Below are 10,111 nucleotides of genomic sequence, written 5' to 3'. Positions count from 1 at the left end.
TCACTCTGTAGACCAGGCTGGCCTTGAACTCAGAAATCCGCCTGCCTCTGCCTCCCGAGTGCTGGGATTAAAGGCGTGTGCCACCATGCCCGGCTCCACAATATTCATTTGTATTTCAAAATCTTTATATGTGTATTCTAAAGGGACTTCTTTACAGCATTTTACACTTTTATTCAGTGCCCTCCACAGACTGGGAACCAGCACGGCTTATTTACATAACCAGTCAGTCACAATTTCAAAGTTTACTTCTATAGTCAGGCCTGGTGGTACAGGCCTGTGAGCTCAGCTAGTTGGGGCTGAGCAGTAGGGGGAATCATGATATATAATTTCTGTCTAGGCCAGAAGGCGAGTTCTAGACCAGACTGGGCAATTTAGTGCAATCCTATCTCAAAAAGTATAAAGATAGTTTTGGGATGTAGCTCATTGGTAGAAAACTTTCCCAGCACATGTTAGGCCCTGGTGTGTCTGTGCTGTGATTACATTTTTATAGACAATAACTTGTAAATTTTGCATGTTGTTATCTACCAAGAAATTAATGTATCAGGAGAAAAATGGATCCAAATCTAATCTTCGCTGTTTGCCAGCTGAAGCGCTTCCTTCTCCAGCCTCCCCAATGCTCAAGCTACAAGTACAGGCATGTACGCTCGCACCTGACTAGCTTCCATGATTTGCTCAGAGAAGGAATCCTTCAGACAACTTCCTGTGTATATTAAGTTTCCTTCAGAAGCTTAGTGGGTTCCAGTCCCCTTTATGAGATATTCTGAGATTCCTTAATATAAGGTTAACCTCTTTCATTGTGAAAGAACATTTTGAAGGTGGGGGGAGGGAAGGAGGGAGGAAGGGAGAGAGGCTGAGACTGCCTGACTGACTGAGACTGTTTCTCAGTTTTAAGCTTGGGGAAAAATCAATCAAAATAATCACCATGTAGTGCAACAAAATGCAACAAGGTCAGACATGAACCGGTTACAATTGAAGTGCAGAATGTTTGTTCACAAGTTTGTCACACTGCCCCACACTGGCCTTTCCTTAACTCATGTCTCTCCGTGACAAGATCGTAAGCTCTGATGATAGAGACTTAACTTTTTCTGTTTCTAACCTATACCCAATAATACCTAATTATGCCTTTCATAAAGCAGTTTTTCTGAAATTATTTACTGATGGTGACTAACACCGTCTTTTAATAGTCTTGCCAAGTGATGTCAAAGGTAAACTATTTAAGTGTATTTCACAGGATCTATTTTTCTACTCTCATGTCCTTGTGGACAGTGAGCCAAAGAATCCAAGCCCTTGCTGGAAGGCATGGTGAATGTGGGTACATTAGAAAGCACAGGGAAATGGGGGATAACAAGGAGGGTCATGTGTCACAGCTCTTTTGGGGAGATCTGGAAGTCTGTTTTATAATTATTTATAATAATATTGAACTGTTAGCATTATTGTTATACTTTTATTTGTGAATTAGAGATAGAAAAAAAATCTGTGAAACGTCCTAGTTTAAACCCAATTCCAGTTCTGAAAGAGTGCTATACCACTTACCACTGAGTAACTTTAACTGTTATGCCATAAATTATTTGTAAGGTAGAAGGCAGCACACGTAAACGATAGTTTTCAAACTGTCTCATGAATCCTGCGTGAGTGGTCCTTTATCGTCTCTGTTTATGCATGTGTGCCTGGATGAGTTTATGTGCACCATGCAAATGCTTAGAGACAGAAGACATGCGCTTTCTTAGAAAAGGGACAGAAAGACTCTTGTGAGCCACCTACCGGATGTGAGTGCTCAGTGCGTGTTGATTCGCTGGAAGAGCAGCAAGTGCTCCAACTGTGGCCATCTGTCCAGCCTTGTCATGATCCTGATAGGGAGCCTTTTAGGATTTACGGTTTGTGAAGATACTAAACCAGGATAAATTCTGTACTAACGTAGGGCTTTTCATCTGGGTCACCGTAACTTTATCCATTACGTTTGTTGTATGACGCTAAACTCTGACTACTGTTAGTTGTAAAATGTAGCAATATCTCATTTGTCTCCATTAGGGGCTTAAGAAAGGATTAAATGTGCTGATAGTGATCATCAATATAATCCACAGAATGGTAATAACTGATAGGGGAAGAAAAGAGCGTGGTACGGAAGCAGGAGATGTTACATCAGAAGAGGTGGACTCTGGTAGATGCTTTCTCTGGAATAATTATTCCACTCACACACGGGGTAGTTTTAGGATTCAGAAGAAATCATGACTAAGATAATACAAAGTCCTGGCATCTGAGAGTTTTTATTTCACTATTAAATATGTAGGTACCTTGGAGATCATCAACTCTATAGGCCTGTGCTCACCTGAAATGGGAAGGGGTAACACTATTTATAGTGTATACAGTTCTAAGTAATTGTATGTTGTATATGGGAAGTGAATTAAATTTTGTATGATGTAATGCCTGACATAACATAGAGGAATGTACTGTTGAGGGCAGGAAGGAAAGGGGTTCCAACCAAAGATGTGCCTTCTGGTGCATAAAACCAAGTCCTCATAAACTAACCACCAAAGGTCCTTTATGGGCAGCAAATTAGTCACAAGAAGCACAAATCCTAGTAAAATATATAGGTTACCCTTTTATATTGCAGTTACATTTATATAGCTAAAGCTCATATATTCACTAAGTAAGTATTTACCATGTGCCTAGGTGACATGTGGTGTTCTGTTATGGGTATACCACAAAACACAAGGGTGACTTATTTCTAGTCTCGTTCCTATCAAATTCCTGTTCATACCACTTCATACTCTAATGAGACATATATAATGAGTTAAAAAATACATTCCATATAGTGTCACCTGTTACAAGAGCGGAAGAGTTAAACAGGGGCTGGGTGTTCATGGGAGACATTTAGCCTGGTGGGCAGGAGGGAACTTGTGAAGAGGCCACAGTGAAGCTGGGAACTGGATGAGCAGAGCTGACATTAGCTTTTGAGAGATATGGGGAAATATGCCAAGCAAAAAAAGGATTATGAAGGCTCTGCAGGTTCAGTGCGGGGCATCTGAAGACAGACCGCTTGTGGATATAACACGGGGAGAAAGAGCAGGAAGTGATAGGTATGAGGGCCCGAGAGAGTGACTTAGAGGTCAGGATCAAGTGTTCGGGTCTTATTTTAGATACGAAAGAAATCCTTACAGGATTTACACAGGGGAGCGACAAATTCGGAATCATATCTCAGACTTTGCTTTGCAATGTAGCTGAGCAGGAAGAGAGAGCAGGGGCCATTCCCACAGTCTAGGGAGAGATACTGGCGACAGCAGGGTGACCTCGAGGAGCTAGTAAACACCCACCATTGTCTCTGTGCGTGTTTGGTCACACGGGGCTTCTATATGCATCCAAGCATGTAGATTCCATTGACCCTTCTTTAATCTGCTCTAAAAATACAGTCTCACAAAAAACAAAGTCCGTGGGCTGGCTTTGTCCTTGTGACCACAGAGGAAAGGATAGTAAGCACCGCAGTGCTCCTGGCCAGTGCTGCAGAACCAGCAGAGCTCAGCGAAGTGATGGAGGAGGGCATGCTAGTCTGAAAGTGGAGGCTCACAATCCTCCTCCCCTGCTACAGTCCAGAGTAGACAGTGATCAAACCCAGGCACCATGCACACACCAAGTGCAAGAGGAGACTAGAAGTTACCCCCTGAAATTCACTAGCAAATGTCAACCACTCAGCAGCCCAGGCTCACTGCTCCAAAAAACAATGCAGGGAATTAATCACACAAGTTGGTTGTTTGAAAAGAATAAAATTGACCAACATTTAGCCAAACTACCCAAAGAGCGATAAAATCTAAATTAATAAAATTAGTCAAAACATAAACTTGAAATTTTAAGTAGATGGCGCTGGAAAAGCAGCAAGCAGAATATAGCCTGCAGAAGACTCTCTCTTGCCTCGCACACGAATCAATTCAAACTCGATCAAAAACCTTCATGTAAGACATGAAACTCTGCAAGTGGCCGAGGAAAATACTCCAGGACACAGGCACAGGAGACAGACTGCTGACTGGAACCCTAGCAGCAGAGCAAAAGACCCTAAGAGTTGACACGCAGTGACAATGCGTCTCGCCTGCACAGCAATGGAAAGGTGCACAGCGGCCCACGGACTGGGAGAATCTCGCCCAGCTATACTTCAAACTGTTAATACCCAGGCTCTATAAGCAATTGCCCAAATTAAACACCAAAACCTTTCCTGCCAGTCAATAACCATGCCAACAAACAGAACAGACATCTTTCCTAGGAAGAAATACCAATAGACAACAAACCAGGTGAAGTGTGGAACGAAGCAGTGCTTCGTTTGGGTGCCACCAGCAGCTCCTAACCGTGAGAACAAGGGTATTCGTTGCTCACCAGCCCTTTCAGATAACATCGAGGAACCCCACCCAACCCCAGACCCCACTCTGCGGTCCTTAGCTATGTCAGTTCAGTAGGCCGTGTAGCAGGACAATATTGCCACCTACTGTTTGAACCCTTTTCTATCCTTTCCTCTTTTTCTTTGTGGTTCCTTTTTTTCTGTTCTCGTTCTTCTTATTGTGACTTCTCTTAAAGTGCAGAGCTGGCATGGTTTATGATATCTGGGTACATAGTCTCCATGCTAGACACCATTTTCCCCTTGATTTCAACTATTCCCACACCTGTGTGCAGCCATCTAACAACCTGACACCTATCACCAGTCTCCTCGTGATTACTTCTTTTCTCTTTCCCTTCCCAGTGATGTTAACATATTATTATACATGGTACTACCAGGGTCCCTAGACTCTACAAATTACTCAATATTTAACAAGGGTTGTTTTTCTAGTCTGTTTTCAGAGTGGTGTAACAATTGGATAGTGACTTGTGCTTCAGGTAATAGTGATAAATAAAACTGTCATTAAATGTGAAAGAACAATTTTCTATGACAAAAGCAGGCTACAGGAAGGGCGCTGCCCAGAGCAGCCTGGATCTCTCTGGATCAAGGAATCAGGACAGCCCCCACTGACCTTCCTACAGACCAACCTGATCTAGAAAACCCTTCAGTCAGCCTCTCTTCCTAGATCCTAGTTTGTGTCAAGATAAACATTAAGTAGGTTTTATTTCTCTGGTATGCCTGGGCTTAAGTATACCTCTGTATACGCATGTCTATTTATTGTTTGAAGTGCCTCTATTAGGGTCATCTCTTGCTTAAAAAAAAAAAAAAAAAAAAAAAAAAAAAGAAAGAATTTCTTTCTTGGCATGTATTAAAATGAATAAAAGAAACTCATTCTATCCTTAAGTGTTAATTTTTTAAAAATGGCACGCAGGAGGCTAAAGCAGGAAAGGTTTAGTGAGATGATCTCCAAAAAGCAAACAACAACAACAACAACAAAACTTACAAAAACCTAGATACAAACACAGGTAAACTTCAGTAAGATGAAAAACAAACAAACAAAAACCAACCACCACGAAACCATACAACAGCCAAATGTGCAAAGTATAGGATTCCTAAGGAGCAGTTTCCAAAATCCAGTGACCTGAGGGAACAGGTGTGATGCCAGGAGCTATAAATGAACGCCTAAACACAGAACAAGAAGAAAGGACAGAAAACGCTTACAGTATGCAGGACTTTAGTTGTGTTTGAATCAGTCTGATCCTCAAAACCACACTTAAAGCTATTTATAGGAGAAAAATCTGCATTCATGAGTAAGAGAAAAAATGGACAGGGGGAATCTTCCTGGTGGGTGGAGAGAAAAGTGAAGGATTACAAACACCATAAAATGTTTCTGTGGTAAGAAATGCCAGTTTGCTTTGGCAGAACTTGTCTGTCCTAGTGGATTAGAAGGGCATTTTTGTGTGCTCTGGAGTGAAGTGGGTCTTGTGCTCTGGAGTGAAGTGCTCTACACAGGACTTGAATCTGCAGAGGGATTTACTTTCTGACCGGACTTATGCCTGGAAATTGTTGCACCACCCACGACTACTCTACTTTATGAAAGCACGTGATCTCACGCATCATTTCCTGGTTAGTATTAAACAGTTTGTTCTAGTTAATGAGGTGGTGTTAACTTCCAGATTTGGTAATGGCACTGAATCTAAAACGACGATGGCTGTAAATGGGAAGATGTACTCACAGGTTTCCGTGGAATATTCTAGAGGTCTTGCTGGAAACAGTTACCTTTTTCTCAAAGGGGAAATAAAATCCAGAAATAAATTAACTGTCAGACACAGAAAACAAAACAAACCCCCCAAAAGAACCAAAAGTAAAACTATGTTTTTTTTGGCTAAAAAAAAACCCCATATTATTTTAAAACATCTTTACAGTAAACTTTCACTGAAAAATAAACTCTTGAAAAATACTTGTTTTCTTACTGAAGATTTAATGACTTTCCAGCCAGATAGGTCTTGATTGTAAGCTAAAACTTGTTCGGCAGTTTGTTGGGCAATTGCCTTATAGTCCATCTACCTGTGAAAATTTAACAAGGATTGTAAAATATAATTTTATAAACAAAAAAAATATTCCATGTTGCATAGCTGGTTTTGAACTCATGGACTGAAGCCATCCTTCTGCCCCAGGCTATCAAGGAGTTAGTACTATAGCGGTGCCACCTTACACTTTAATCCTATCTTTTACAACCTGTCATTTAGCAATGCATAATAATTGTCTGATCACTTGCATTCACAAACCTCTGTCTTCAAATGTGCAAGCATGTAAAAACCAGATTTTGAAATCAGGGACCAGGGTGAAGTTTAATCCCTGCCACGTGTGAAGCATGATATGCAATATTTATACTTTCTTCTTGATGTAGAATTAGAATATACCTAACACCCTGTAGAGTCAACGTGTTAAATAAAGCCTTCAGTGGGTTGACTAAGGTCCCAGAGCATGGCAGGTTATAGTTTTCCAAAAGCCATATTTTTAACAAGTTTTTTATTTTTCCTTATGACGTGTCACACTCTTTCGTCATGTGTTCCTGGTATTAACCTTGCGTGACTGAGGCCATATGTGGTTTCCTCTCTAAGCATGTTCCTGTCAGCTATCTTCTTGTCCACTTAGGCACAATCATATCAGTCTCCTGGATTTTCCTCAAGTGCAACCAAGGCGTGTCCTGTCTCAAGGCTTTGTCCTTACTGTTCGTTTCCTTGGAAAATCCATGATAGATTACGCTTTGCTGAATCCTTTGCTTAAATGTCAGCCTTTCAGACAAGATTATATTCAAAGCAATTCAGTTTCAAGACATTCACTAAATCTTTCCTTGCTGCTGAGTACTGCAAATGACTGTTTTCCTTCCTCCACATTCATAGCCGGAAACTGGGTCGTGATTAGGTCACGAGGGCAGAGACCTCATGGATGAGATTGGTGACCTTATAAGAGACTGCAGGCAGCTTATGTGTCCCCTCTGTCCTGAGAACACAGCCCTAAAAGCAGTCTACATTCCAGAAAAGTACTCTGACCAGAAACCAAACATTAAGGCATGCAGGTCAGACTTATAGCCTCCACAAGTGTGAAAAAGAAACTCTTGCTCTTTATAAACCACCCAGTCTATGGCAATATGCAGCAGAACCCCAAGGACTGAGAACTGCAGCAAGTATAGAAAAATTAAAAAAAAAGCTTGTGTCTGTTATGAATAAGTTCAGACGGAGGCTGGGGTATCATGGCTCTTTAGCCCATCACCCACTTTTCAGTTATGGGAAGCTGAATAGATGGTACAAAGACCATGGTAACATCTGGATTCAAATCCGGTCTCTGACACTGCAAGTGGGTAAGCTCTGAACTTCAACTTCCTACCTTTATGGGAATTTACATGAGTGCGGGGGAGGGTGTCCATAAAACTTACAAGCGTTATTATATGCAAAAATGCTTGAAACAGTGAGTGGTTTTGTTCAAGGTGATCAATAAGGTTAGTTTCTTATAATTAACGGTTATAACCATCACTAAAATGTTCTTCAAATAACTGCCCCCTAAGCACCTTAGCCCATCTTAATGCATAAATATCATAACATTCGGAAATCCTTAGCTCTCTCCTAGCACTCTTCAGAATGGGTCATAAATTTATGTTCTCTTCCTGGGCTTCTCAGAAAGGCACAATAGCTAAGCGATACCTTTTATATTGGAAAAAAAACCCCACAGTACAATACTATAGACTCCTCCTTCCTATAAAAGTCCTGGTACCTTTACCTTTATCGAATCTAGTCCAGAGTTTTAGTGCCCATTGATGTTACTCTCCAAATCCTGGAGGAGATCTCCATCTCTGTCAACCTGTAAGGGAATAAAGTGAAAGTCGAATTATTTTGATCTATGACTTAGGTCAACATATTTTATCAATTCTTTTCCATTCCTTCCACCAACACTTTATATCTTTATTTAAACAAACAAACAAAAAAAACCAACACAAGTCTAAGGTGGAAGTAACAGGTATGTCTTACTGTTCTATTGCTCTGATAATACACCCCGACCAAGGCCACTTAGCAAAGAAACCATTTAATTTGGGGTTTATGGTTTCCGAGGATTAAGAGTCCATCACTGAAGAGCAAAGGCATGGTAGCAAGAACTGAGAGCTTACATCTTGATTTGCAAGTTGGAAGCAGACACACACACAGGAAAGGATACAAGCCTTTTCATGCCTTGAAACTCACTCCTCAGTGACACACCATAAGGTCACACCTCCTAATAATTCCCAAATAGTTCTATCAGCTGGAGACCAACTATTCAAACACCTGAGCCTATGGGGCCATTCTTCTTCTAAGCATTACTGGGTAGTTTAAAAAGCTCTTTTTTTGTTTTCTTCAGCATGAGGATTGAATTTATCATGTTAAGCAAGTGTTCTACCACTGAGCTACATCCCAAAGCCAAGAAACTTTAAAAGTATAGGTTAAAAAGATACCTAGATGGAACTTAGGCTTAAAACAAAATCTTGGGTTTTTGTTTTGTTTTGTTTTGTTTTGAAAGTCATGCCATAAACATTGTTTGGCTGGTCTCCAACATGGGCCTCACCTAGCCTAAAACACAGGGTTTTATATCACGGACTTACCTAATATTGATCTAGAAATTTCACACTTACTGGCATTTACCACTAGCTGTAAGTTTCTGCGTGGGTTGTACAAGTATTTCAGAATCATTTCACATCCCATAATAGATGTGTGTTTAATGAACCACTGAACAGTGTTTTATAGCATCTGCCAATTTTGCTAAGGGCAACGGGAAGGTAAAGTTTAGAAAGCTAGAGAGAGTACAAAGATACAGGACACAGCAAAGCTGTAGTTCTCTTACCTGATGTAACATTGGATGAACTAGAATGCATGTATTCAGATGAAAAGCAAGGGTGTCTTCAGCCATAGGGTCAGTGGAAAACAGACCATTGTTGAGATAGCATCTTTTGTGAAGATAGCACTTGGTTGCAACTTGATTCTTCCCACTTCATATCCTGTCCCAGCCTGGTAGACAGGGTCACACACAAGTTAGTGATCTTTGTGTTTGAATAATTTCCTATTTCCCGTACTGCCTGACTGGGTCCTTAATGCGCGTTGGCTCACTGCCATTTTTCCCCTGGGAATCAAGGGTCCCAAAGAGTTTGTTAAATCTCATCACAGGTCAGTCTGACTTCCTTCCCAAGTCCTGAATCTGCAGCTGTGTGTGAGATGGGTGGAAACCCAGGAGGTTCAGGGTTCTGGGGCGGGATGGAGATGGTACAGAGGTGAGCAGAGTGGCCCTGGCTGAATTGGTACTTATGTGGGATGGTGGGCGGAGGGGTGGGGGGCGGCAGGGGGATTGCTCTGAAGCCGCGCAAAGCTCCTTGGGAAAGACTGGGGCTGTGGATGTGACTCTCAAGAGAAGAGACCCGCATCTGAGGGCGCCTCCAACTCTCCTATCGCACAGTTCCCACCCCAGCCCGGGAAGCCCAGCCTGCCCATTGCGCCGGGAAGAGCAGTGGCCTGGATGAGGACAGCATGGGTCACGGATAGAGTCTAGAACCTTCCTACCGGACTCAGAGAAATAGCCAAGAAAGAAACCCCACCTCCCCCTCCCCGAGGACGGCGACCTAACGCCCCTCAACGCCCTTTGACCTCTGAACTCTTCGCGGGGCTCTCGAGACCCTCCTCCCCCATCCCTCCCGGCGCCTGGTACTACACATGCGCCCTGCGGCCCGGCGCC

The 10,111-nt window shown here is 42.1% G+C and overlaps 1 protein-coding gene across 4 annotated transcripts in view; it reads right to left on the bottom strand.

Moving 5' to 3' along the window:
* The window catches only part of Stard6 (StAR related lipid transfer domain containing 6), a 27,885-nt gene extending 17,775 nt beyond the window's left edge, over positions 1 to 10,110 (bottom strand). Inside the window, exons 1-5 of one of the 4 annotated variants that reach the window (XM_021150404.2) lie at positions 10,024 to 10,110; positions 9,230 to 9,393; positions 8,138 to 8,218; positions 6,331 to 6,424; positions 6,093 to 6,142 (exon numbers count right to left, since the gene is read on the bottom strand). In XM_021150404.2, coding sequence (XP_021006063.1) covers positions 6,093 to 6,142; positions 6,331 to 6,420 — 140 coding nt within the window. In that variant the 5' untranslated portion in view covers positions 6,421 to 6,424; positions 8,138 to 8,218; positions 9,230 to 9,393; positions 10,024 to 10,110. The other 3 variants (XM_021150406.2, XM_021150403.1, XM_021150405.1) reach the window with 3 other exon arrangements.
* Position 10,111: the final 1 nt, after the last annotated feature.

Source organism: Mus caroli, chromosome 18, assembly GCF_900094665.2.
Source record: "Mus caroli chromosome 18, CAROLI_EIJ_v1.1, whole genome shotgun sequence".
NCBI classification, from domain to species: domain Eukaryota; kingdom Metazoa; phylum Chordata; class Mammalia; order Rodentia; family Muridae; genus Mus; species Mus caroli.
This window is presented reverse-complemented; position numbering and strand designations above follow the sequence as displayed.